Source organism: Elephas maximus, chromosome 25 (assembly GCF_024166365.1).
Source record: "Elephas maximus indicus isolate mEleMax1 chromosome 25, mEleMax1 primary haplotype, whole genome shotgun sequence".
NCBI lineage: Eukaryota > Metazoa > Chordata > Mammalia > Proboscidea > Elephantidae > Elephas > Elephas maximus.
In genome coordinates this window covers 41684359-41712035 of record NC_064843.1, presented here as the reverse complement: position 1 = coordinate 41712035, position 27677 = coordinate 41684359, and the positions used below count along the sequence as shown (strand labels likewise).

The window sequence follows — 27677 nt, the reverse complement described above, 5'->3', positions numbered from 1 at the left end:
GCAAATATTTTTGATCCAAGATTGGTTGAATCTGCAGATGCAGAACTGTCAGATATGGAAGGCTGACCGTATACCTGTGAGTGGAATTGCTCACTCATATGGTAGTTTTCTTTAGTTTTTTGAGGAACTACCACGCTGTTTTCCACAATGGCTGTACTCTATGTCATTCTTTTAAATCATTATTGTTACATCACATTGGGTGCATTGTAATTTATTTAATCAACCTAACATATTTAGATTAAAAAAATTTTTTTTTTTTTGGCTATTACAATCAATACGTTGCTGACTATCTTACTACCCGTGTCATATTACTTGTAATAGTGTTTGTTCCTAAAAATGAAATTGCTGGGTCTGAGGGTATACACATTTCACATTTTTATATACTGCTCAATTGTCCTCCAAAAAGGTTGTACCAATTTACGCTCTCAAAGACATTGTGAGTTCCTGGGACTCAACAATGAGTTGATAGACTGATGGGCTATCATAAATCTTTTTAATTTTTGCCAGTCTGATAGACTCTTCCTGGTTAATTATGAGAGTTCTTTTTGGGTATTGATTTTTAAATGACTTTTTGGACCTATTATGATTTTTTTTCTTCATATTTGATAAACTCATTATTAATTTCATATACATTAATATTTAATTTTATTTCCTTGCATTGTATTTAGGAACTTTTTCTTGAATTGGGTTTTCTTGAATTGATAAGTATGATTGGTTTGCAATTTTTTTTTTTAATGCTGTCTTTATCAGGATTTGGTATATGGAGAATTGTGGCTGCATGAAATGAAATAAGCAGCACTCCATCTTTCCTATGCTCTGATACAGGTTTACAGAGAAAGTATTATTTGTTAGCTGAAAGTTTGAGAGAGTTCTTCCATTAAACCATCTGAGCCCAGAGCCTTTTTTGGATGTATTTCTTGGGTAATGTTTTAAATATCTTATTTTTGTATTTTACTTCCCAGAAAATAGTCCACTTTATCAAGATTTTCATATGCATTTAGAAGAGAGTCAGATATGTTATTCTCTTTTTCCCCTGGTGTTCTTCTAGTGATACAAAACCACATTCTCTATGAAATGGGAACGGGGAACTATAAAGAGATACAGAGGTGGAAAGGAAACTGGCTGAAATGAAAAGAAAATAAAACAAGCAGAATTAAATGTCTTATTGGAGAAAACAAAGAATACTCTTGACTCTTAAGAAAAATCAGTGGTGAAGAAAAACTTGAGCTACTCTCTCAGAATGCAGAGAAAAGGGAATAGAGCAAAGATTTACATGGCAGTGGTGATCCAAAGTGGTAATTTTAGGGGAGAAAAACACAAAATACCAGTAAGCTACTCACAGGAGGGAGAGAAACAGAAGAAAACCTTCCTGGCTGGGGAAAAAAAAAAAGACATCTGGTTTCTTAGAAAAATCGGACTGATACTGGCAAAAATGTTTGATGTTTTTAAGGGTTTAAAGAAAAACCCCTAGGCAAAAGTACCCAGGGAGTTTGCTTACCTAAAACAGACAAGCCCAATGACTGGGCTTCACTGCCATTTTAAGTGTCAGAAGACAATGAGAGGGTAGGGGAGTCTGGAGGGGAAAAATTTGAGACTCAAGAATTCCATAAACAGCTAAGTGGCCTTTTGTGTGTAAAGACAGTAGAAAGACAATCTAAGGTAGGGCAAAGGTTGTTGAAATCACCAGTCAGGACAGATGGGTCCAGTAACGAATAGAGAAATTAGAGCATAAAAAACTGACTGGGAATATTGAAACCCATGAAACGTATGGTTGGCAAAAACCATAAATAGGGATTGAAAAAGAGGATTCTGTGGCTTAAAAATAAATAAATAAAAGCTGGGTCTGCTATCCTGGATTAATTGGACAAATATAAGTAGTGCGAGGGCAACAGGCCAGGAGACGAAAAGACACATTGAATTTCTCATTACATAAAGGAGAACATAAAAAATGATTTACCACTGACTTTTAATAATTTTGTGAAATATAAGCTTTATTTTTAATACACTTAAAGACAACCACTAGGAGAATTAAAAATTGCCTTCTGCCTTGCAAATCACTATAGAAGATAAATACGGAAAAATTTAGAGAACAGTATATAGCAAGAAATAAAAACTATAAAATAGGATGGCACAAGACCAAACACAGCAGCTATAGCGGCAGAGATATAATGGGTTAAAACCCCACTCGGAGTGGAGGCTGCAGTTTTTGGGAAGGACCCTTTGTGCTTCCAGGCCTGTGCTAACACTGAAACTCCAGTCTGGCAAGTTTCCCCACCCAATTCAAAGCTAAGACCTCAGTTCAAGGCAGACCCCTTCCTCCCAGCAGACCCCGGGCGCCAGAGGGCTGTCTCGCCAAGGAACCCGGCACGTGCTTGAGAAGCTGCACTGGATCTGAGACCGAGTCCCCACCGCATTCCCTCTCACCCCCGGGTGCAGCGTGGGGGCCGGGCCTCGGGCCAAGCGCGGGGCACAGGGTGAAAGCGCTCGGACCCTGCTCGATTGTAATTTATCTTTTCCCTCGTCGCCCGCCTTTTCCCCCTGACGGTGAGCCTCTGGGTGCAGAAGTTTCCAATTGGCTCCGTTTGCTGCCTGACTGGGCCACTGCCATGCCACACCTCCCACACGCCGCCTGCGGTCCTGGCGCCGAGATGGGTCTTCCGCCGGCTGTGTCGGGACCGACCGTGCGGAGCGCACCGGCCAAGGCTCGCCCAGCCCCCGCCTTGCAGACCTGCAAGGTCTCAAGGCGAACGCTGGGCGGCCCCTTCCCAAGATCATCGGCCGAGGAGCGGGGCTCCGCTGCCCCGCTGGATTTACTGGAGAGGGGAGACTGGGGACAGAGCTCAAGGGTCTTGGCGATAACAGGTGGAGGGCTCAGGGGCTCAGGGCGGACTAGCAGCGCCTTGAAGCCGGTGAGACGACTAGGTTCCGCGCGCCCGCCAGGGCACAGAGGCGAAGGGGTTAACGCCAGCGCCCCGCCCCAGCCCCGGATTGGCCGCCTCGGGGGGCGGGGCCGGGGCGGGCCCGCGTTTGCCGCAGCCGCGGGTGGGCGGGGCCCGGGCGGGGAGCGGGAGGGGCGCCGAGCGGAGCCGGGCCCGCGCCGCGCGCCCAGCCGGGCGGGCTTCGGGCTGCGCCAGGGAGCCGGGCCGGTAGCGCCCGCGCCGGAGACGCTGCGCCGGACTCCCAAGCAGCTAGTAAGTGAGGCGGGCCCGCCGCGGCACCCCTCTCGGTTCTGGCTGCTGCACCACGCTGCTCGTCCGGCCGGACCCGGAGATGGGGAGGGGGCGCGTCCCGTTGCCGGGGTCCCAGAAGGGAGGGGAGCGAAGATGAAGCCGATGATGTCATGGATGCTTCGCCGGGCCTGGGGGGAGGTGGCGGCCGGAGGGGGGTGCGGCCCGGATTATGTCACCTCTTCCCTCCGCGCCCCGCCCCCTGGGCCGCACGCGTTGGTGGGGGGCCTAGGGAGGTGCGGGTGGGCTTTTCTCCACTGCAGAGACCCTCGGACACCTTCGCCTGACGGCCTGTGGCGGGGGTCTCTGTTGGTGATGCGGGCTATGGGCTGCTGGTGAATGGCGATGCTCCCCCACCCCGCGGAGGCTCGTGTGTGCCCGCGCGCGCGCGCGTGTGTGCGTGTGAGTGTGTGTGTGTGTGCGCGCGTGCGCTCGGGGTGGGGGGGCGCGCCGTCGGCCCCCTCAGTCCTAAAACACGTGCTTCATCAGAGCCAGTATCTGGGGGATGGGCCCCTTCCCCTGTCGGCGCCCGTTGCCGTCAAGGGAAAATGGATCTCACTTCACACATCCCAATCAAGAAGTTCTGGAGATCTTCGCACCCTAAAAGCCCTACAATGCCCCCGGCTCCCTTTCCTCCCTCAGTCCTTCCTCCAGGAAGCCCTTCCTGATTTACTTGCCCAGATTCATGGCTTCTTTGCGTGGCTCATAACTGGCATTCCCACATGCATTCTCCCTGCATCTGCTCTGTGCCAGGGCCCAGAGGCACTCAGGACTCCCCTGTCTGTGCCCTGGGGCATCCACAGGCCAACCCGGGGAGGCCTCAGGGGGAACTCTCCCTGGGGTGACCCGAGCCAAGTGCTCCAAGACCCCCAAGGGATCAGGGACACTGACCTGGGAAGCTGCATTTGGGCTGGTCTTTGAGGGATGGTCACAAAGCGCTAGAAGACAATGTGGAGTGAAGAGGATCTCAGGTCAGGGGACATACGATGGGCAGTGGGAGAGGCCTTGGGTGCCCTGCTTCAAGCTCTGCCCTGGTTCTGGGGACCAAGAGGAATGGCAGGCGTTTTACCTATAATTGCTTTACTTCTTAAGATTCCTGCAAGGTAGGTGTGAGAACCCGAGGCTAAGAGAGGTGAAACAACCTGCCATTAGGTAAATCCCTAATCAGTGGAGCTGGGATTTACACTTGGAGCTGGTGCCTCCAGAACGCCCATCTCCTGCACTTGGCGTTGCTCATGGAAGGATTTGGGCAGAGCAGGGACAAGATTGGCTTTGCCCTTTAGAAAGAGTCTCCTGGCAGCTGTGTCGGGGAGGGAGTGGAGGGGAAGAAAGGTCAGTGAGGAGCCCCCAGCAAGGGTGCTGACAGGAGGGCTGGTGAGATCTTTAGGAGGTGGAATGGGCTGGACTTGGGCCCCAAGAGAATGGTGGCATATTCATAGCTTTGGGAGGGACACAAGTGGGGAGGGGCTAGGTGGACACTGTGGGTTGGAAGGCCCTGCCTGGGTAACCCCCAGGTAGAGTCCATTGGCTCCTTAGATGACCGCTAATACTGTGCATAATGTCCCAAGCACTGAGGGCTGATGGGACAGAGACAGAAGTAGAGTCGGACAAGAGGCTGTCATCTAGGGTTGTTGAACTGATGCCAACAGCTGCCTTTGCAGACCAAGCTTGGTTCTCTGAGCCAGTTCAGGACCCTGATCCACAGATAAAGCTCAAACTCTTCCCCTGGGCTTAGTTTCAGCTTATTAGGGAAACATGCCCCCTCCTTGTCCTGCCAGCTTCCCACTGGGGTTGTGAGGAGAGAAGCTGCAGCATTCCAGGCTAGGGAGAGGCAAGAAACAGGGAACACTTGGGTTGACCATGACAAGTTAGAATTGTGGGAAGAAGCTCTGGGGAGTGAGGCTCACGGGACAGCTGCTGTGAGTTGGAGGCCAAGGACGCCCAGGTAGAGCGCTGGGAAAGGGGACCTTGTTTCCATCCAGGACTCTGAGTGTCTGAGTCTAGCTGGGTACCACACACACTCAGGGGAAACAGCAGAATATCATATGATCAGACCCAACCTATGGTCAGACCCTCCTTTCCTGGACCTTTGAGAAGGTGGTACTACATTTTGTACTGCCCCTTACAGTTTACAAAGCACTTTCCCAAATATCCCCGTCCACTCAGCATAATTGCTTCTGAATTTTGCTCCTGCCCACACTTGGCCTCTGCCATAGCACCTCACTGTTTGCCTATATCTTTAATCTCACCTGCAATATTGGCACCTTCCTTTGGCGTAGCAACACACTTGCATTTTTAACCATGTTTTATTTTAAAGGGAAAAAAGAGTTCTTGGATCTCAAGACCTCCTTAAATTACTACTTTCTCTGGCCTGTTTTAGCAGGAGTTCATCCATCTCTCCACACCCCTCTATCCCTCTAGTCTGGCTTTGCCTGCACCACTTTCCTGAAACCTTTCTGACAAAGATACCACTGATGTCTCTATCTGTCAAATCCAGGGCATACTCTTCTATCCTAGTTTTACCTGTCCCCTTTCTTTTTGACACCAGGGGTTGCCCCCACATTCTTGAAGTCCCCTATCTTGGCCTTCAGGACCCACCTTATGTTCTTCCTGCTCCCACACTGCCTCTCAGGCTTCTGGGCTCTGTCATCCTCCTGGATGATGGGCCCCACCCACACCACCCAGTACTGATGATGACCCCAATCACTCTCTCTAACCGGTACATGAGAGGCATCTTTCCCTGGTCTTCCCAAGAATATGTCTCTCCCCACAAACATTTTCCCCCTGTCACATTAAGGGTATCACACTAATTTGCCCCAGCCCGGACTCCTCCCTTACCCCCACCCCCTGAAGCTTATTTGCCTTAGGTCTTGCCAGTTCTTCCTCCCCTCCAGGCCTTCCCACTGGCTCCAAGCCTCAGGCCACCTAGCCTCCATCCTCCAATGCCCCAGCTGCTCCCTACATCACGTGACAAGAGAAGGGACCATACCTAGGGTGGGAGGGGACTTTCTGGGCTGCAGGGCAGGCTGGAGTGTGCTGGGGGCAGGGGATGGGCAAGGCAAGGGAGGCGGCTGGGGTGCAGCACTGCAAGAGGCGCTCACTCTCCAGTGTTGCACTTGCTGCTTCTGCACTTACACTGCATCCTAGGTGCCCCTGGCTGGAGGGACAGAGTGACCAGAGGGAGGAGGGTGGCAAAGTGCTGTTTTCCATACCTGTCGGGACAGACGCTGCGAGAATGGAATTCTACAAAGGCAGTGGACTTTTCAACCACCGAGGGCTGTAACTCCTGGTGAGGTAGCCAGAAGACTCCCGAAGTGCAAGGGGTTTTGTTGGGCTCCCTTGATCTGGCCTGATGAAAGGCGAATGCAGTATTAGAAGTGGGCATCTGGGTATAAGACTGACTGCGGAACACTCAAAGGGCCCTGGGACCACCTGAACCCTTTCACCTGGTAGGGAAGGGGGGCTCCTGCCTGGTTTCTTTTGAGAGTAGGCACTAAAGGCCTGAAAGGTGCCCACTCCCATCTTGGCCAAGTATTTGAGCCTCTACACCTAAGGCAAGCACTGCCTGGTGCCTTTGCCCAGCTCTATTACTCGGATCTCTGGGGCAGGTGTTCCCAGGTGCTGGACTTGAGACAAAGGAACCAGGAAGCGGGGCCTCCCTGACCACAGGTAACCCGAGGCCCTGCTCCCCCTGCTCCCGTGGGCTGGCCTTGGGGAGGGGGGACGCATGCCCACAGAAGGGCTCAGAGGATTTCACGGTGAGCTGAGCAGGTTCAAGGTCCACAGCGAGCTGGGGGGAGGGGGCAGGTTTCAGGAAGTCTTCCCGGTGGCAGAGAATTCTTAACGGGGCTTGGCGGGTGCCAAAGCCTCTGCGCGCGGCTGGGTGCGGAGGCCCCGCCCCTCCCCCGCCCACCTGTGGGAAGCTGGCGGAGAGGGAGACACAGCCAGTACCTGCCGCTGGCGGCACTGCGTCCCCTATCCCGCCTCAACCAGCCCCGGGTCTTCTGCGAAGGTACTGCGACCCAGTGGGAAGACCTCCGGGAGGGCTCCCTTGCAGCCCGCTGCAGCCACAGCCACTAGCTGCCCACGCCGACGCCCAATGAGTTAAGGCGACTCCGCTGCCGCGCCGCCGCGCAGATCGCGCCTGCTACCCCTAAACCACCCACCTTCTCTCCAGCGCCTGCCGCCTTGGGGCGCCTGGCACGCAGCAGCCCCCCCAAGGTAGGTCCTTCATTTCTTCTGTTTCGTAGAGGAGAAAACTGTGGTCCGGGATGGCTCAGTCTGCTTGTCCAGAGTCGCGCAGCTGGTTCGGACCGAGCCCCTACTGCAGGAGTGAGGCACATGGCTCCTGCAGACCGGGCCTCGGAGGGTCCCTGGCGTGAGGACCTGTCGTCGGCTCTCCAACCCCTTGGAAAGGCAAGGAGAGGAGCAGCGCTGGTAGTGAGCCTCCACTTCTGCTCTTGACTGCAAGACTCTAGGTTGGGGGCCCAGGAAGAACACCCACCCACAATTTTTGGGTAGGGATGGCTTTCTCTCCGTCCCCTAACTTCTGAGGTTTTCCATTGGATTCAGGTTCTGCTGCACCCTTCCAACCCCATCTCCCCAGCCTGTGAAGTTGGCATATATAGGCTTAGACACAGGGTAAAGGACCTCTAAATTCTGGGGGTTGCAGGGAAAAGCTGAGGGGATTGCTGATTCTGGGAGACTCATGGAAGAGGTGGAGCTGAAGCAAGAATTGAAGAATGGAATACATTCCAGGCCTGGGAGAGCTGAGCAGAGCTGAGCAAAGCTGGGAGGGTGTGTGCATGGTGCCCTGGTGGTTGGGCTTTATCAGCCGGGAACAGGCAGCTCCGGTTACCAAACTATCCCACTTAACCCCAGCCCCATTCCCTTGCCCTAGGTGCCCAGAGATTCTTGTACCCATTGTAGGGAAGGGGACGCTGAGGGGCAGGGTGCAGGTGGTGCTGGGACTGGTTTGGTTGGAGTGATGGAAGTGGGGGTTGGATCTGACCTATCTACCTCCCCAACTGTGCCCACAGTGCCCTCCTGGCTTAGTCATGGCGAAGCTGGAGACACTGCCTGTGCGTGCTGACCCAGGGCGGGACCCTCTCCTGGCCTTTGCCCCGCGGCCCTCTGATCTCGGACCCCCGGAGCCCCGCCTGGCCATGGGCAGCGTGGGCAGCGGGGTGGCCCATGCTCAGGAGTTCACCATGAAGAGCGTGGGCACCCGCACAGGGAGCGGGGGCATCCAGGGCAGTTTCCCTGGCCCCCGCGGCAGTGGTGGTGGGGCCAGCAGGGAGAGGCCTAGTCGCTACCCCTCAGAGGACAAGGCTCTAACCAACTCCCTCTACCTCAATGGTGAGCTGAGGGGCAGTGACCACACAGACGTCTGCGGCAATGTGGTGGGCAGCAGTGGTGGTAGCAGCAGCAGTGGTGGCAGTGACAAGGCCCCGCCACAATACCGTGAGCCCAGCCACCCACCCAAACTCCTGGCCACCTCTGGCAAGCTAGACCAGGTCAGCCCCCAGGGCCTGAGACCTTCACAGCCTTTTTCTCGGGGGACGATGCAAACCAGAGGGGTGGACAAAGGGGGCCTTCTTGGAGGCTGGGTTGTGGGGGCAAGGATGAAGGCGGGGCTGGGGAGCCATGGGATAGAACCCGGGGGCCAAGTCTAGCTGGTGGGTCCAGGAAGAGACCTAGTTTGGTGGGCCATGGGGTGGAGACCCAACTGAGAGGGATTCCCAGGATGGAGATCCAATGGGAATAGGAGGTGGGACAGGAGAGAGTCCTAACCAGGCTAAGGCCCTATCCTGATGCCCACACCCCCTTTGCTTTTATGCAGTGTTCAGAGCCGCTAGTTCGGCCATCAGCCTTCAAGCCTGTTGTACCCAAGAATTTCCACTCCATGCAGAACTTATGCCCCCCACAAACCAACGGGACCCCCGAGGGACGCCAGGGCCCTGGGGGTGGCCTCAAGGGTGGACTGGACAAGTCTCGGACCATGACCCCAGCCAGCGGGGGCGGGGGCAGCCTCTCTGACTCAGGCCGGAACTCACTCACAAGCCTGCCCACCTACACCTCCAGCTATAGCCAGCACCTGGCGCCCCTCAGTGCCTCCACCAGCCACATCAACCGCATCGGCACTGCTAGCTATGGCAGTGGCAGCGGCGGTAGTAGCGGCGGCGGGTCGGGCTACCAGGATCTGACAGTCTCTGACAGTGGACGGGCCTCTAGCAAAAGTGGGTCGTCCTCCTCCATGGGGCGGCCAGGCCACCTGGGCTCTGGGGAGGGTGGAAGTGGAGGCCTGCCATTTGCAGCCTGCTCCCCACCCTCGCCCAGTGCACTGATCCAGGAGCTGGAGGAGCGGCTGTGGGAGAAGGAACAGGAGGTGACGGCTCTGCGGCGGAGCCTGGAGCAGAGTGAGGCAGCCGTGGCTCAGGTACTGGAGGAGCGTCAGAAGGCATGGGAGCGTGAGCTGACTGAGCTGCGGCAGGGCTGCAGTGGGAAGCTGCAGCAGGTGGCCCGCCGCGCCCAGCGCGCCCAGCAGGGCCTCCAGCTGCAGGTGCTGCGGCTGCAGCAGGACAAGAAGCAGCTGCAGGAGGAGGCAGCCCGGCTGATGCGCCAGCGGGAAGAGCTTGAGGACAAGGTGGCCGCCTGTCAGAAGGAGCAGGCCGACTTCCTGCCCCGGATGGAAGAAACTAAGTGGGAGGTGCGGGCTGGGGGCTCAGGCCTTCTCCCTCTGTCTCTCTTTCCTTCTCTCCCTCTGGTGAAATCCAGAGCAGTAGTCCACTACTGTCACAAGAGGGGTGAGAGGAGCAGGGGGGACAAGATAGATTAGTTGTGTCTGTGAGGACCAGAAGCTGCCCTAGGGCTCTGTGAGATGGCCATACTCAATTAGCCATGTCTGTCCTGAGGCAAAGGAGCCTGGTGGTGCAGTGGCTAAAGAACTTGGCTGCTAACCAAAAGGTTGGTGGTTCAAACCCACCAGCCGCTCCATGGGAGAAAGATGTGGCTAGTTTGCTTTCCTAGTGGGAAGCATTTCCACTCTCTCCAGTAGGGTCACTATGAGTCAGAATCAACTCGATGGCAGTGGGTATGTCCTGAGTCAGGAAAGGAGCCCCTTGTGCCATTTCTGCCCCATCTCATGAGGGGCTGAGCCTGAGCCCTGAGGAAGCTTGGTGCCTCTGGGGCTAGATAGGGTGGTGGGGTAGGAGTGTGCAGAGCTCTGTTTTTACCCTGGCCTCTCCTCTCGCCTGACCCTACCCAGGTGTGCCAGAAGGCTGGTGAGATTTCCCTCCTGAAGCAGCAGCTGAAGGACTCGCAGGCTGACGTGTCACAGAAGTTGAGTGAGATTGTGGGGCTGCGCTCCCAGCTGCGGGAGGGCCGGGCCTCACTGCGGGAAAAGGAGGAGCAGCTGCTCAGCCTGCGGGACTCTTTCGGCAGCAAACAGGCCAGTCTGGAGCTGGGTGAGGGGGAGCTGCCGGTGGCCTGCCTCAAGCCTGCACTGACCCCTGTGGACCCAGCGGAGCAGCAGGACGCGCTGGCCACGTGTGAGAGTGATGAGGCCAAGATGCGTCGTCAGGCCGGCGTGGCTGCCGCTGCCGCCTCTGCCTCCTTGGGTTCCTTGGACGGGGAGGTGGATGCTGGGGGGGATAGCGGAACACGGGCCCTGCGGAGGGAGGTGGGGCGGCTGCAGGCCGAGCTAGCAGCCGAGCGGCGAGCCCGGGAGCGCCAGGGTGCCAGCTTCGCAGAGGAGCGCCGCGTGTGGCTGGAGGAGAAGGAGAAGGTCATCGAGTACCAGAAGCAGCTACAGCTGAGTTATGTGGAGATGTACCAGCGTAACCAGCAGCTGGAGCGGCGGCTGCGGGAGCGGGGGGCGGCCGGGGGTGCAAGCACGCCTACTCTCCAACCTGGGGAGGAGAAGAAAGCCTGGACCCCCTCCCGCCTTGAGCGCATTGAGTCCACAGAAATCTGAACCGAAACTTGGGCATTGAGTCCCCAGTGTCCCCTCCCCTCCATCTCTCTTTCCTATGTCCCGCGTATCCCCAGACCAAAGAGGTTCTCAGAGAAGCTGTGACCAGACCAACACCCTCCTCACCTCGGGTACCTCCCAAGTCTACCACTGTCCCTCTGGGCAGCCCACTCAGACCCTCCTTTCAAGGAGGGAATGGAGGAGGGCAGAGTGAGTAGGGATGAGGGACCCAGGCAGCAGAGAGCCCATGCTCTCTCTCTTGGCCCCGCTTGTTGGAGATGGGGGCGACAGGCCTGCAGTGCCATGAGGAGCCCCCACCCCTCTGTGGGCCTGGGTTGCTACTGTTGGCCGTCCTGTGTCCAGTGATGCTGTGCTCACCTCCTCAGCCATGTAGCCAAAGGGGGCCTGCATAGGTTCTGCCGAAGGTGACGGGCCCCTGGGCTCCCAACTTCTCCTTCCTGCAGTGTTCTCCTTCCCTGGGCAGGTTGGCAGGGCAAGTAGGAGCAGATGGCCTGCCTGTGGTTGAGAGGGCTACCTGCCAGCGCCTCCCTCCAAGGTCTCTTGGGCTCAGGTCTCAGAGCCTAGCCTCGTCCTGAGTGTGTGTCATTATGTGCGTGCTGGGGAGGGTGAAGGTTGGGGCAGTGCCCAGGGAAGATTTGCCCTCCTGTTCTTGGGAAGGGTCACCTGAAGGCTTCTCAGCTTTACCCTCACCCTCCGGCCAGGATCCCACAGCCTCATCTGCTTGGCAACCCCACACCCAGGGCCACTGTCTGGCTCTAACTACAGCTATTAAGTGCTACCTGCCTCTCAGGCGCTCCCCTCAGTTTTTGAGATCAGATGAGTGTCTGTGATGTCTTCCCCCACTCGATTGTCCCAGCCTCCACCTGCTTTCATGCTCAGAACATCATCGTTCCAGGCTGCGTCTTCCCCAAAGTCTCACCTTTTCTTCCAGCAGAAAATTCTGCTTGACCTTTGGTGCACTACCCACCTCCAAGCTCTTCTGGGCCCAAGTCTGAACCTGAGGCCCTTAATGAGAAGGGGTTTGATGTGACTGCCCTTGGAGAACCAGGCTGACCTGGAGGAAGACTGACCCCTCAGCTCCCAGGGCCCTGAGGAGGTCCAGCATTTGCTCAGAATAAGCCTGGCATGGCAATTAATGGGGTTGGGAGCCAATGTCATTCCCTTCCTCCTCTTGGGTCCTCTCAGAGTTCAACTCCCCAAGACTGGAAGTGAAAAACAAATTTCTAATTCACCAGCAATAAAAATTGGAGGAGGCTTGGCCCTCAGCCCTTGTATTTCTCTTTTCACTCTCTCTTCCTCCCACACCCAAGACTGGGTTGGCCGGGGCAGGGTGGAGAGAGCTGGTAACTACTGTAAGTCCCCCAGCCCCTGACCAGACTCCTCCCATGACTGGTGACTGTTTGATGAACTATGAGCCTCCCACAAAAACAGGAGTGCCCCTCTGTGTGCCCTCTACCCTTCCCCTGCACAGCCCCTTCTGGGTGTCCCTAACCAGGTCTCTGAGCTGGGCAGGGAGGCCTTCCTGGCCACCACTGCCCATTCCATTCATACCTGACTGCACCTGCCTCAGAACCTGGGCCTGGGCCAGAGAGGCAAGAAGAAAAGGCATTAGTAGAAAAAAAAAAAAAAATGACTAGACTCAGTCTTTGGGACGTCCAACCATAAAATAAATTATATATAAATATATATAGATATATATCTCTACCATATGTGATGGAAAGACTTTTCGTTTTCCTTTCCCAAAGAAATAAAATGGAGAAAGCCTCTTGAGTGGCATTCTTTGGCATGTTTGTGTCTTTGCAGGTATGGGAGGCGGGGCCTGGGGTGTGGAGGACAAAGCTGGAGTAAACAGATTTCCCAGAGGAGGCATGAGACCCAAGGGGCTTACTAGGCTGTGCCAAGAGGTGGGGCCCAAAGCCCAAAATCCTCCATTGCCCAGGAGGGGTTGTGGCTCCATGTTTCTGCCCAATGGGGCTTTCTCTTTAGAACCTAGGCACGAAGCTGCTGGCCAGAAGGCAGGTGATCTAGGAGAGTGAGATGCAGTCTGAGGTAGCCTGAGCTACTTTACAGTGTTGGCCGATGTTGAGGATAGAATGAGCAGAAGTGAAGGCTGAGAACAGGTTTGTAATTAGTGGTGAGGCCCCAAAGGCAGAAGGGACCCAAGCTGCTGCAGAGCAGGGAGATGTCCTTTAGAGATAAGTTCTCTCCTTTTGGGTCATTGGTGGTACAGCGGTAGAATTCTCTCCTTCCATGCAGGAGACCCAGATTGTACTCCCAGCCAGTGCACCTCATGGACAGCCACCATCTGTCAGTGGTGGCTTGCATGTTGCTATGATGCTAAACAGGTTTTAGCAGAGCTTCTAGACTAAGACAGACTAGGAAGAAAGGCCTGTGATTCTATTTTCAAAAATAAGCCAGTAAAACACAGCAATCTGATCCACAACTGATCATGGGGATGGTGAAGGACAGGGTAGCGTTTTATTTTGTTGTGCATGGGGTCGCCATGAATCGGGGGCCAACTCCAAGGCAGCTAACAATGACAACAGCTGTCCTTTCTGACAAATCCTTCTGTCAGCCTCACAAAGCCCCCAATCAAGAATGCATTCTGTTACAAATAACAAAACCTGATTTATAAGATCTCAAAAAGGAGCTTGTTTTTCCTCACCTGACAAGGTGCTGTGGGTGTTGGTTCATCGAGCACCCAGAATTTTCATCCTGCCACTATTCCATCCTTAGCATGTTGTTCCCTCCTTGCCACAAGGTGGCTGCCAAAGCTCCATGAAGGGATTGGGAGCCATACCACTTTAACATGAAAGTAAAAGCTTACCCAGACTCTCCCCCTCCCCCATTCTTTCCTCTAAATCTTATTGGCCAGAACTGAGCCACATGGTCCTCCCACTTCAAGGGAGGCTGGGAAATTGAGTGTCTGGTAAAGAGTGACAGGGTTGTCAAGGCTGCTTAAGGGCAATCATGGTTCATCTGGGAATCGACTTGCTCTCTGTGGGTTCTGATACGGTAGATGGACTGGCAACTGACAGTGTCTGCACTGGTTTGGCCTGAATGAGCGAAACCTGAGCAGTGACGTCAGTGGTCTGGGCACCAAATGCTCACACCTGGGCAAGCAATGCCCTCAGCAAAGCTCAGAAGTTGGGGTGCCAGGCTTGCCCCTCCTTGCAATGAAGTGTCCTTCTCCCTTCGTTGATTTTGTTTGCCTGACAAGATGGAGTTATTCCTCAGGTCTCTTTTATGGCCCTTAAAAAAAAAAAAATGCCATCGAGTCGATTCCAACTCACAGCGACCCTATAAGCCAGAGAGAGCTGCCCCACAGGGTTTCCAAGGAGCGGCTAGAGGATTTGAACTGCCAATCTTTTGGTTCAGCAGCCGAGCTCTTAACCATTGCACCACCAAGGCTTCTTGTGGCCCTTAGGATTGGTGAGAGTACTGTCAAGATACGAAGGCCCTAATAGGGTTGGCAGTCCGGGGCTAGGCCCTCCTGAGAGGTCTCAGTAGAGTCTTTTCTTCGCCTGGTTGTTGTTGTTGTGTGCTGTCTGCCCATATTGACTCAGGTGTGATTCCTCCGACTTAGGGTCCAGGTCCTGAAGAAACAACTCGGGCCTGGGTGCCCCCCTCCCCACCCCAGGGAAGCGGAGGATCACCCTCACCCTGTCTCCTGCCATAGTTCTGGCCTCCTCAAGCTCCAGCTCTTCACATTCAAGTCTCCTAACAGGACAGGCTCGCCTATCCATCACTACCTCCTTTCCTAAGAGCACTTTACAGGTAAATCTCTACTGTAAGTTCATTACTATTCTTACCGTACAGATGAGAAACTAGGCTCAGAGAGTTTATGTAATTTCCCCAAAACACAACCTTGACTGGCAGAACTGGGATTCGAACTTATGATTGGTATATTCAATCACTTCCACAGCGGTCCAGCCACGGCCGTGTTTTTCCTCTATAGGTCTTAGCCTCGCTCCCAGACTCTCAGCAACGTCCTCTGGCAGAAAATGTCCTTGGGAAACAGCGTCTTTTGAGCCTCGGCCGCACCCGTAGCTCGCGCAGCAGGCGGAAGTAGGCGGTAGTTGGCCGGAAGTGGGTCTGTGAGGGCCGGGTGTTGCTGGAGGAGTCGTTGTCGCGGCTGCCCGCGGATCTGGGGTTCGGTGACGCGGCCCCCGCGCTCGCCAGGCTCAGGTGAGTGGCGGCGGCCGGGGAGGAGGTCACCGGTGCCTGTACCCAATCTCGCGGCCGGGCTGCCGTCGGCCCGCTCTCCTGGGCGGCCTGGGACCGGCGCTCGCGGAGGCCCCCCGCCGCACTCCCCGGTCCCCGCCTCGGGCCGCGGGAGCCTGCCACAGGCCTGGCTCTAGGGAGAGCCTCGGAGACTCCCGCTGCTCCGGAGTTCTGTGACCTTGGGCAAGCAGTATACCTGAACCTTGATTTTCCCCCTATGAGAGAGGGATAATGACAGTATTTGGCTCACAGGGCTATTGTGAGACTGTAGAAATACTCTGCCGCACCTCGTACTACACTTTAGTACGTAAAATACGAATTACTTGGGATCTGAAGGTTGTGATTTTATAGGCCCGAGATTCTGCATTTCTAAGTAGTTCCCTGGTGAGGTTGATGCCTCTGGTTCACAGACCACACTTTGAGCGGCAAATACATAGTACCAGGGACGGAGCCGGTGTTCGATAAATATAAACCTAATATATTTTTTCTCATTTTTAGCAGACACTTTCTGGTTGCACAAGCTTAGCTGAGGGTAGTATTGATGCCCCTCTCCCTTTTTTCTCTCCGGGGATAGGAAAAGCAAACGCCCTTTCTCTTCCCGCAGAAATCATGACACAGCTCTTCTGTCCTGACTCAGGGAGTTTTGGACCTTTCTTATATCAGCTACACTATCAGCCTCCTCAGGTGACGACTTATTGCTCACTCACTGTAGACCCTTGGCCAGTGCTTTATTCTGTGGAGATGGGAGCCAGATGCCCCTCAACATGGCTGGTGTTTTGTGCTCCAGTTATCTGTTGTTGCTGGAATCTGAATTTACTACACTTTGAGCACAACTAGAAGGTGAACTCTTTTCCTTAAGACTAGACTAGAGCCATCTGGGGTAAAGAGGCCCAGTTGTGGATAGTAAGAACAGCCCTCTTTCCACAACTGGGTACTACAGCTCACTGCCCTGAATGTCCTCGGGCAAGCCCTTGGATGAATTTGCTAATGTCTGGCCGACCAAAATAAAATCTGAAGATTTAGTGCAGCATAACACTGCTGAGAAAATGAGGCCTTTGGCAGTTGGCAGATCTGATTTATTCGTCAGTATGGTTTCCTTCCCCATTCATGGACGTATCCATCATGTGAATAAGTCAACTTTGATGTAAAATAATTCTGAAGCTCCTCCTTCACTTGTCTGAAATACTGTACAGGCTTGGGAATCTGGGAAAGCAGATAAAACCAAATGTTTGGTTGAGTTAACAGTGGCAGGTACTTGGACCATTTATATGAGAATTATCCCATTTCTGTGTGGATGCAGATACTTCTCTTTACCTGCCTGGATTTTTGTCAGTCTTCTAAGAGCCCCGTTTAGTTGGACTGAGAGGACATAAGTGTTTGCCCCCTGTTGTTATACGCAGAGATTTTGTAAAGACAGAGTCTTATGAAATCCTTTTGAGGCAATGGCTCTAACAGAATCACACGTGAGACTTTGTCAGACTGTATCTACGTTGTTCTTTTTTTATTTTTATTTTTTGCTTTATTTTTTTTTTTTGGTTATGCTTTAAGTGAAAGTTTACAGCTCAAGTTAGTTTCTCATACAAAAATTTATACACACATTGTTATGTGAGCCTAGTTGCTCTCTCTGTAATGTGACATTACACTCCTTTCCACCCCGGATTTCCTGTGTCCATTCAAGCAGCTCATGTCCCTTTCTGCCTTCTCATCTCGGCTCCGGACAGGAGCTGCCCATTTAGTCTCATGTATCTACTTGAACTAAGAAGCACACTCTTCACGAGTATCATTTCAGGTGTTACAGTCCAGTCTAACCTCTGTCTGGCTTAGAGAATGGTTTTAGTTCTGGGTTAACATAGAGTCCAGGGGCCATGTCTTCTGGGGTTCTTCCAGTCTCGGTCAGACCATTAAGTCTGGTCTTTTTACTAGAATTTGAGTTCTGCACCCTATTTTTTCATGTTTCATCAGGGACTCTCTGTTTTGTGTTCCCTGTCAGGGCGGTCTTTGGTGGTAGCCAGGCACCATCTAGTTCTTCTGGTCTCGGAGTGATGGAGTTTCTGATTTATGTGGCTGTTTTTTTTCTTTGGGATAATATTTTCCTTATGTCTTTGGTATTCTTCATTCTCCTTTGCTCCAGGTGGGTTGGGACCAATTGATGCATTTTAGATGGCTGCTCACTAGCTTTTAAGGCCCTGGATGCCACTCACCAAAGTGGGATGCAGAACATTTTCTTAATAAACTTATGCCAGTTGACCTAGATGTTCCCTGAAACCGTGGTTCCCAGACCCCCACCCCAAACTTCATTGTTCCTGGCTTTCTGATTGTGAAACATCAAAGTCTTAGAGGGGGAAGTTAGGGCTATGTAAACTGAAAAATTTTCATAGATGATTGTGAGGTACTGTTTTCTCTCTCATAAGCACAGGAACTATAACAAAGTGGAAGGAATGGGCTACTAGACTTGATTTTGGTTTGACTGAGCTCTGTGAGCAATACTTACCTTGACCTAAACACCTTTGCGCAAGTGCTTTATCTTTATAGTATGAATAGACCTTCTTTTGTAGGCTCTGCCCCTGTGTGGAAACAGAAGCATAGAAGCAAAGCCTAGCCCAGTTAGGATCTTCTTTAATAGCTGAAAGTCCATATTTTCAGTCTCTAAGCCTTCGCCAGGGTTTTAGAACTTTGTAGACTCTCAGCAGGAGACCTCAGACCTAGAGAAAAAAATTTTTTTCCCTCACGGTTGCTCAACAGATTATTGCTGAGGCAAGATTTGGGTTTGGAGTATCCATTTATTTGTAGCGATTTTATTGGGACATAGGAGAGTTAAACATTTCTAGCAAAAGGATTGGAAATCAGAATTGAGGGATGAGCTCCAGTAGATGGTAGACTGCATATGCTGAGCGTGCAGTGTATTTAATCTGCAGTTAGCATGGCTGCCTTCCTCTAACTTCTGGACTGTGGTTTAAAACAAAGCTATTGGGCCTTGCTCAGACCTGCACCTGGAAAGGGGAAAAGTAAGATTGCTTTTACTTGTGAAATTGCAGGATGGTTTGGGCAGTGCCTTATGGAACAGCAAGGGTCCAGGGGTCTTGAGGCTCAACTTTGGTTTGTTAGGCCCCTAAAGAAGAGGGAGGAGGAGGGTAGACTTGGGGCACTTAAACTGGGAAAGGGACTTTGTAAAATGTCAGGTGTCTCTGAACCTTTAGATGCAGAGTCACAAGATGCTGGCTGGATTTCTTTCTCATCGTGTCTGTTTCTAGCTTTCTTACGTATTCTCTGGGAGTCCTAGAGTGAGAAGGAACTAACTCCCTACTACGTGTGTGTTTTAGTTATCTAGTGCTAAAAAAAAAATACATATATATATATATTTTTTTTTTTTTTGAGAAATACCACAAGTGGATGGCTTTAACGAATTTATTTTCTCACATTTTACCCATTGCCGTCAAGTCGATTCCGACTCATAGCAACCCTATAGGACGGAGTAGAACTGCCCCATAGAGTTTCCAAGGAGTGCCTGGTGGATTCGAACTGCTGACCTGTTAGTTGGCAGCCGTAGCACTTAACTGCTACACCACCAGGGTTTCCTCTCACAGTTTAAGAGGCTAGAAATCTGAATTTACAGTGGCAGCTCTAGGGGAAGGGTTTCTCTCTCTGTTGGCTCTGGAGGAAGCCCTTGTCTCTTCAGCGTGTGTTTCCTGGTTCCTTGGAGATCTCCATGTGTCTTAGCTTCTGTCTTACCCTGCCTCTCTCTCGCTGCTGGTTTGTTTAATCTCTCTCATATCTTAAAAGAGATTGACTGAAAATACACTGTCCTACACTAATCTCATTAGCATAACAAAGACAACCCATTCCCACATGGGATTACAACCACAGGCATAGAGGTTAGAATTTACAATACTTTTTTTTTTTTTTTTCTTTTGGGGGACATAATTCAGTCCCTAACAGCGTTGTCTTTTTCTGGGCAACACATCCAGGCCTCTCCTTTGCAGTGCCTTTTCTCCCCACTGTTGTACTTTCCTGGTTTTGTATCTTTCTTGGTTTTCTTTTTTCTCTGTAGTACTCAAGGCCCAACTTCTGAAGTGGTTGTAGCTTCTGACCTGCAGGTATAGATGTAAGAAGCTCTGGTGGTTCCACAGTTCAGCTGAGCTGCTAACACAGGTTGGCAGTTTGAACCCACCCAGTGTCTTCACGGGAGAGAGACCTGACAGCCTGCTTTCGTAAAGATTGTAGCCAAGAAAACCCTCTGGGACGGTTCTGCCCTGTCACATGGGGTCACTGTCCGTCAGAATCAACTTGATGGTACCCAACAACAATAACAGGTGTAGATACGGTGTCTATACAGTTAACTCTAAAAGTTGCTTGGTGAAAAGGTAGCCACTGTTTCCATTTGCATTTTGGATCTGCATGCCTCTAAGATTCCTTATTCTGTCGTCATATCTGTGACTGGGCTTCCGTAAAGAAGAAGTATAGACAGTAGAGATTGTTTGCACTGGAAATAACTTCTCAACATTTTCCTCAACTATTAAAGTTACTTTGTCTATTTATTGATTGTCTTCTTGAAGAATATCTTAATTTCTTGTTAGTACATGCATTTTGTAATTTAAATTTTTGATAAAGTTATACATGTACGTAGTTTTAAAAAAGTTCTACAGAGCTTGTAACACTGAATATCAGTTCCCTCCCTCTCTGCCTCCATTTTTGTTCCCCAGAAACACTGCCAACTATTTGTTTCTTTTGGTATTTATCAGTATATTTCTAAATAACATGTTTGTTACTTAGAACTTGTTGTCTCTTTTGTTCTCACCATGCCTGTGCTGAAATATTAACAGAGATTCCTGGTGATTGTTTTGAGGGTCTTGGTATTTCTTGATCTTTCAGTTTTATATTTAATATTTTGACTTCTTAGGGAGTTTGAGGCTCATGGTCTCTGGTGTAATGACCTTACCTCTTCTCCCTTCATCCTCTTAATTTGATCATAATTTTTGGCTAGGTTGATATTCAAGGTTTATATCATAAAATTATGTAAATATTCAGAGCTGAGCCGGGAGTATCACATTTTCTGCCTTGTACAGATTTTTGGCTTCCTTAGAGTTAATAATTCCAGTTGCTGTTATTGGCTTGGTTTTCTATTTTTCTTTCTACCCATCACAGTTCATCCCCAGATTATCCATTAGAAGTGTAAATCTCTTTTCCTAGATAATATCCATCTCATCCAAAGTGGGTTAGTTGTTCTCTGGGTCTCTTCACAGCTCTTGTCCTAGGGTTTCCCTTTGCTTCTTTCCTGGAGCCCCTAATTTCCGGATCCCGTACCTTTCCTGCCACCTTTCAGGCCTTCAGTCATGGTAGCTGTCTTCACCTTGATACTGGAACATCCTGCAAACCTTAATGGAAGTTTCAGTCTTTGAGGTCTCCTCTTTGTTCTTTTTGTAAACAGCATAAACTAATCATAATCATAGTGATGTCTAAAATCCCAGACTGTTAGAGGTAAGAGGGGCTTCTGAGCTCACTCATTTCTAAACTTCCAGCTCCCTGGCACCTGGAAACCCTAGAAGACCGGAGATTGTTCAGAGAGCTGCAGTCTGGAACCTGTGTTTCCTGACTCCCATTCTTGGCTCTCCAATACAACAAGCAATGTGGTTTTTGGAGTCATATAGTCTTTTGTGTGAAGCCCGGCTCTGTTCCTTGAAAGTATAACCTCTGGCAGGTTTTCCTCATCAGTAATATGGGGATAACAAACCTACCTTAGAGCATGGTTGTAGGGATTGGAACTAATGCAGATAAAGCAGCTCATACAAGCCCTGTCATGGAGGATGTCCTGAGACAGTTATCTACACCCAAAAACCAGACCCATTGCCATCAAATGGATTCCAACTCAAAGCAACATTATAGGACAGAGTAGAGCTGCCCCATAGGGTTTCCAAGGCTGTAATCTTTATGGAAGCAGATGCCACATCTTCCTCCCACAGAGGGGCTGGCTGGTGGGTTCCCACTGCTGACCTTTCAGTTAGCAGCCGAGTGCTGAACTGCTGCACCACCAGGGCTCCTTAAGACAATTATAACTCTTATTATTTCCATCTTGGGACTTCACCTGTGTTTTTATAGAGCAGAAGAGCCACATCAGTTCAAAACATGGGAGCGACACCAAGCAAACATTGCTGTTGAAGGAAATGATTCTTTTGTTCATTTCAAGACCATGCACGGTGACTTGTTAAGTACTCTTAGTTAATAGTAATTGTGGTAATTTTAATTATTTAATATGCTTGAAGAATTATGATAATTTAAAAGCAAGTTTGTTAAATTTATCCCTATACTCTTCTGTATTAACAATTTTAACGCCCATGAAAAGGGAAAAAAAGTTAATTTATCAAAGATGCAACAGAAAGTCTCCCCACCAAGACGCTATTATTCTCGCTTTATGTAAGTGTATTTTAGGTGGGGGCACTAGTTTGTGTTCCACTGACTATTTGTGTGTACTTTTCCATGTTGATGCCAGCCACATGCTTATCTTATAAACCAGGCTCCTATTGGATGGGCATTTGGGTAGTTCTCAGTTTTTTATTTTAGAATAAAACAGCTATTTTATAAAACGTAAGTTTTTTTTTCTTCTTCTTCTTCTTTTGAGTTATTTCTTAGGATTCGGTTTCCAAGGTGAGATGAAGGACTACAGATTTGAACAGTTTATGGCTTTAGGTGCACATTGTGTTGGACTAAATGTAGATTCCAGGTTCCGAAGCAGGTCTTCTTAAAAGCACTGTTCTGTCCCCTGGGGTTTTCTATTACCTGCAGTCTCTTTTGTTCTCACCCATGCTACAATGTTAACAGATTCCTCATGATTATTTTGAGGCATGCAAATCTTCAGTTATCATCTAAATATGAAATAAAAATTACTTCAGTACTGTTTTTCTAATGTTTTCCTAATTTTTAAAAAGTTGGCCATTTGTGTTCATAGGAATAAACTAATAGTCTATATAGCATGGGTAGGCAAACTTTTTCTGTAAAGGGCCAGACAGTAAATACTTTATGCTTTGCAGGCCATATCGTCTCTGTCACAGTTACTCAGTTCTGTTCTTGTGGTGTGAAAGCCGCCATAGATAATATGTGACGAATGGGCAGGACTATATTCCAAAAAACTTTACTTACAAAATCAGGTGGAGGGCTAGGTTGGCCCCTGGATAATAGTTTGCTGACCCCTGGTCTATAGTGTCTGGACCTACAAGTTGAAGCTTGATGTGTAGAGTGATCCACAGGCTACAGGAAAGAACCAAGTACAGTATATAAAAATTTAGTGTAAAAGAATTCTGCCCTGGTTCACAAAGAAATTAGAGCATACGTTCTTGCCAGCTGTGAAGCTGGGCTACTAGCACTCCCCTGGTTCTTACGCTTTGGGCTCTGGAAGGAAAGAGCTGGCAGCAGAGTCCGGCAGGCATTTCAGAAAGTCATTCTGGCACCCTAGGAACTCTCATGGGGTTTTCTGTAGCAACAGCCCTGTCTCCCCGGGCCTTGCTTCTCAGGCTTTGGCACTTCTCAAGGGGAAAGGAAAGGGAGTAAGCTTCTAAGGAAAGCAAGAATACAGCAGAGTCAATTTCATACCCTCTCATGGTTCCTGCTGTGGGAGAAAAATGGGAATTGTGCTGATCAGAGGCGGGATAAGGAAGCAGTCAACAGCTGACTCACTGGAAGCATTGCTAATCTGCCTCCTCTAGAAGAAAGCTATGCTGCTCACCTGGCTTCTTATCAGGGCAGTCTCGTGAACTGGCGTTCCCTGAACCCTGAGCCCAGCTTTGAAGTGCTCTTTGCTTCCCACTCAAGAATTGACAGTGAGCAGGGGGCTCTAGCCTCTGTCCTCCCTGTCGAAATGAGTGAGTTTTTGAGTGTACCTCTTAATTGCATGACTACTGTGCCATAGTGATTCACTCCATTACATGCCTCATGGAGAAGAGACTAGGTCTCTTCTAAAAGGTACAGGATCCCATAGCATTAGAGCAACAGAATTCTGTAATTTAAAGTTTTGTCCTTTAAGAACAGGGAGGGTCATGTTGGGTATAATTAATTAAACCTTATGCCAAGTCCCACCCTTTATTTTGTGCTTTTAGTATGGCAGCTTTTTCTTATTCTCCAGAGATGGAATGAGGTGTTCATTTTTGTTTCTGGATTTCTTTTTGAAAATCTGCCCTCCTCCCTTCCTGTTGAATGTTATCAGAGCAACTGGCTCTTCTCTAACCATCATTACTTCCCTTCTTGAATGAAAGAAGTCTGTCCAGAGGGAACGCTCCTTCCTGTAAGAACTGCCTAATGGTTTGGTGTTTTCCCATGCCTTTATGCAGGGCTCATGTTTATGCTTGGTATATGCTGTGTTGGATTTGGTTTGGGCATTCACTGGCATTGAAGTTACTTGAGTGGACAGCAGTGTAGTTTTAATCCATTTCTTATGTTGTATGAATTTTGGTATTGTGATAGGTGGAAGCCACTCATTCTTCATCTACCCTTTTTTCAGTATCTGGCACCAATTCTCGCCCAGTCATTTGTGACCCATGGCTCTTGCGATATGCCGAAGATTTCCAGGCAGTTTCTGTGGAACACCTCCCCGACCAGCTCTAATCAAGTACCACACAAACAAGAAATTGCTTGGTCAAACCTGTGAGGACTGTGCTCTGCCTGCCAAAAAGATCAGTACTGACACCAGAATGGCAGCCACACTCAAGCGGGTAAAACCATTAAGATATCAAATGTTTTGCAGTCCTTTTGCCTACAATGCTACCCAAAGTGTGGCATATTGGAATGTGGGAAGCAGCACACGGTCTTGGGGACAGGACCCTGCCAAACAAGTTGAGAACATTTGTAGCACCTCATCTTCTTGGAGGATCCTGACAACCAGCGGTACCCTCCTGGGTGTGGAGCTCAGCAAGGCTTCTGCCTCTAAGGCCAGCACGTTGCAGCCAGACTCACCAAGCACCATGAGAGATGGAGAGGATGTGGAAGTCTTTGATTCCTTTGAAGACCCCCGAATGTTCCTACAGCTGAGACCAGAGTACCAGCTTCACAGCTATAACAGATCTGAAACTGGTCAGCCACTGTCTGTTTCAGAAGGTGAACTAATTTTGTACACAATCACAGTTTTTCAAAGTAAGCTCCAGCCCCAAGTCATTGCTGATTATTTCCGTAAGCTGAGCTCTTTGCCTGCAGCGCAGCGTCCTGTCTTGCTGTCTAGTACTGGCTTTACTTTGCTCTGCCGGCTGAGTGTGAAAAACATACAGCTCTTTGATACCCTAGATCTGATCGGTATTTTGAAAGCCCTTGTCCGTTTAGGAATCCCTCACTCCCATCCAATGCTAGAAGTGTATGAAACCAAATTTTGTCATCAGGTCTGGGATATGAGCCTGGATCAGCTTCTCTTGGTGGCTGACCTCTGGCGGAACTTGGGCCGCAAAGTACCTCGGTTTTTAAAAATCTTTTTTAGTTATCTAAATTTACACTGGAAAGATCTCTCCTTATCACAGCTGATTCACTTAATATATATTATAGGTGAAAGTCGGCAGGTCCCCCAGGACCTAATGCAAAAACTGGAATCATTGATCCTCAAGTACATAGATTTGATCAATTTAGAGGAGGCTGGTGCAATCTGTTTGGGATTCTTTAAATCAAGTAGTAATCTCTCTGAATTTGTCATGCGGAAAATCGGAGACTTGGCCTGTGCTGACATGCAGCATCTGAGTAGTTATGCCTTAGTGAGTATTCTTAAAATGTTGCGCTTTACACATGTGGATCACATAAATTTCATGAAACAGATGGGACAGATTGCTCCTCAGCGAATTCCTTCCATAGGAGTTCAGGGTGTTATGCATCTGACTCTTGCCTGCTCAGCCTTACGCGTGCTAGACGAACAGGTAATGAATGCTGTGGCTGCTTCTTTGCCTCCTAGGGTAGCACACTGTCGATCTAAAGATGTTGCCAAGATTTTGTGGTCGTTTGGAACTCTGAATTATAAGCCACCCAACACAGAAGACTTTTATTCCAGCCTGATAAATGAGATTCACAGAAAGATGCCTGAGTTTAAACTATTCCCAGAACACCTGCTCACCTGCCTACTGGGCCTGGCATTTTCTGAGTACTTTCCAAGAGAGCTCATTGATTTTGCTCTGAGTCCAGGGTTTGTCAGGTTAGCTCAGGAGAACAGTAGGTTTGAACTCACTAAGGAGCTATATACTCTTGATGGCACAGTTGGCGTTGAGTGTCCAGATTACAGAGGCAATCGTCTTAATTCTCACCTTCAGCAAGAGGGGTCTGAAATGCTGTGGAATTTAGCCAGGAAGGATATGACCTCAAAGCCTGAATTCCTAGAAGCTCTCTTTTTACTTGAGACTGTGTTGGGTGGGCCCCAGTACATCAAGCACCATATGATTTTACCTCATACCCGATCTTCTGACTTAGAGGTGCAGCTTGATGTCAACATGAAGCCATTACCATTCAACAGAGAAGCCACATCAACTCCAAGTGTAGACAAATTAAGGCTTAAGCATGTGGGAGTCAGCCTTACAGACAATTTGATGAATCAGCTACTAAGAGGGACACGAAGAAGGCATTTCCAGGGGGAAATTGAGTCAGAGACTGGGCAGCAGCCCATGGAGTTAGAGAAGAAGGCAGCCATACACTTGAGGGGTTCCATCTGCAATGTGACAGATAGGTTGGAGGCCATGGAGATGGCTGACCTATGCCCCCCAGCCCAGCTGCAGGCCCCTCATGTGAAGCTGGCAATTCAGTTCACAAATAGGAACCAGTATTGCTATGGTACCAGGCATCTGCTTGGATTGCACAATATGAAGAGACGGCAGCTGGTTCGGCTTGGGTATCGTGTAGTAGAATTACTCTACTGGGAATGGTTCCCACTACTGAAAAGAACTCGCTCAGAAAAGCTGGCATTCCTCCATGAGAAAGTGTTTACCTCTGCACACTGAAGGGCCTTTAGGGGCATTTCTACTTGCATTTGCACTGTACAAGTGTTATGAAACAATTATAAAAGCCAAAATGTAGGTTTGGTAATAAAATTATCTGTTGTAGGGGCTTAGTTGTGCTCTTCTCTGTGACGGATTGGAACTAGTCTATGTAACTGAAAATTGTAACCTGGTCCTATTGTACAAGTTGCTGCTAATTTGTGCATATTACGCTTAGGTAGATAATAAACATTAAAATGTAAGGTGAAGGGCTATTGCATTTTTCCTTCTTTATCTGCCTTATCTCATGGCTATTTAAAATTTTTAGAAAAAAAAAGAGTAGTCGGACATTGTCTAAAGCCAATTTTTTAAAAGTAGTTTTCATATGCTTTGCTTTAAAGTAAGAATCTTTTTCATCTTCACTTATATTTCATGGTTTTTTCCCTGTGTGACCCTGTAGCACAGAGCAGAACTGCCCCATAGGGTTTCCAAGGAGCAGGCTGGTAGATTTGAACTGTCGACCTTTTGATTAGCAGCAAAACCCTTAACCACTGTACTACCAGGGCTCCATGTATATACCCAGAAAGACCCAAACCCACTGCTGTCCAGTCGATTCCGACTTATATATTTACGTGTACGTATATAAATCCAAATATAAACATATGCATTTGCCACCTCGACATTTTTTACATGTACAGTTCAGTGGCATTAATTATGTTCATCATGTGAAACCATCATACTTCTCATTCTTGTGTAAATTTGTATGTGTTTGTCCTTAGTTGCTTGTTCTTCCTGTTTTAAAGAACCATGTCAGAATTAGTGTGCTAAATGTCTTCTTAGCTCGCTCTTCTCCATTTCTACTTGTACATAAACTTTTTTCCCCTGGGGTATTTTCTCCCTAAAAATGGACCTGTTGTTAGTTGCCATCGAGTCGATTCAGACTCATGGAGATCCGTGTGTGCAGAGTAGAACTCCGTAGGCCATAGACGTCTTCCAAGGTGCTTCTCTGTGGGCTTGAACTGCCAGCCTTTCAGTTAGTAGCCTCGCACTTAACCATTTGTGCTACCCAGGGACTCCTTTGAAATTGGACCTAAGAGTAGAATTATATGAGTGCTATTGGGCCAAAACCAGAAACACCAAAACCGTTGCCATCAAGTCGATTCCAACTCAGAGAGACTATAGGACAGAGTAGAACTGTCTGGGCCAGTAGGTCCCAAATCTGTGGATGAGGCGGAATGTTTTTTATGGCAGGTAGCTCAGGTAAGAAGGAAACGCGTTAGCCTCCCACAGTAGGAAGTCCAGCGGGCTTCAGAT

At 49.7% G+C, this 27677-nt stretch overlaps 3 protein-coding genes across 18 annotated transcripts in view; all 3 read left to right on the top strand.

Moving 5' to 3' along the window:
* The first annotated feature begins 681 nt into the window (after positions 1-681).
* On the top strand, positions 682-12989 carry LZTS3 (leucine zipper tumor suppressor family member 3). 12 transcript variants are annotated; one of them, XM_049869275.1, is made up of 5 exons: positions 682-2909; positions 7478-7643; positions 8267-8743; positions 9070-9936; positions 10495-12989. In XM_049869275.1, exons 2-5 carry the CDS (start codon positions 7569-7571, stop codon positions 11200-11202), a joined length of 2127 nt encoding a protein of 708 aa, XP_049725232.1. In that variant the 5' UTR covers positions 682-2909; positions 7478-7568; the 3' UTR covers positions 11203-12989. The 12 variants fall into 12 exon arrangements, with proteins under 12 accessions (XP_049725232.1, XP_049725228.1, XP_049725230.1 ...); XM_049869271.1 differs by lacking the exon at positions 682-2909 and adding an exon at positions 3057-3191; XM_049869273.1 differs by lacking the exon at positions 682-2909 and adding an exon at positions 3057-3191 and having other exon boundaries at positions 7240-7643.
* A 2328-nt stretch (positions 12990-15317) lies between these two features.
* Positions 15318-26651, top strand: FASTKD5 (FAST kinase domains 5). Its single transcript, XM_049869265.1, has 2 exons — positions 15318-15408; positions 23930-26651. Exon 2 carries the CDS (start codon positions 23967-23969, stop codon positions 26385-26387), a length of 2421 nt encoding a protein of 806 aa, XP_049725222.1. The 5' UTR covers positions 15318-15408; positions 23930-23966; the 3' UTR covers positions 26388-26651.
* The window catches only part of UBOX5 (U-box domain containing 5), a 42310-nt gene continuing 29954 nt past the window's right edge, over positions 15322-27677 (top strand). For 3 of the 5 annotated variants that reach the window (XM_049869283.1, XM_049869284.1, XM_049869282.1), the window contains exon 1: positions 15322-15408. The gene's annotated coding sequence lies outside the window, so the exon portion shown is untranslated. Of the gene's footprint in view, positions 15409-24433; positions 24559-27677 lie in introns of those variants that run through there. The other 2 variants (XM_049869279.1, XM_049869280.1) reach the window with 2 other exon arrangements.

Coding starts and splice junctions, on each gene's coding strand:
- LZTS3 (XM_049869275.1), top strand. CDS start 7,569: ATGGCTCCTGCAGACCGGGCCTCGGAGGGTCCCTGGCGTGAGGACCTG. Junction 8,744..9,069: donor CCTCTGGCAAGCTAGACCAG/GTCAGCCCCCAG, acceptor GCTTTTATGCAG/TGTTCAGAGCCGCTAGTTCG. Junction 9,937..10,494: donor TGGAAGAAACTAAGTGGGAG/GTGCGGGCTGGG, acceptor GACCCTACCCAG/GTGTGCCAGAAGGCTGGTGA.
- FASTKD5 (XM_049869265.1), top strand. CDS start 23,967: ATGGCTCTTGCGATATGCCGAAGATTTCCAGGCAGTTTCTGTGGAACA.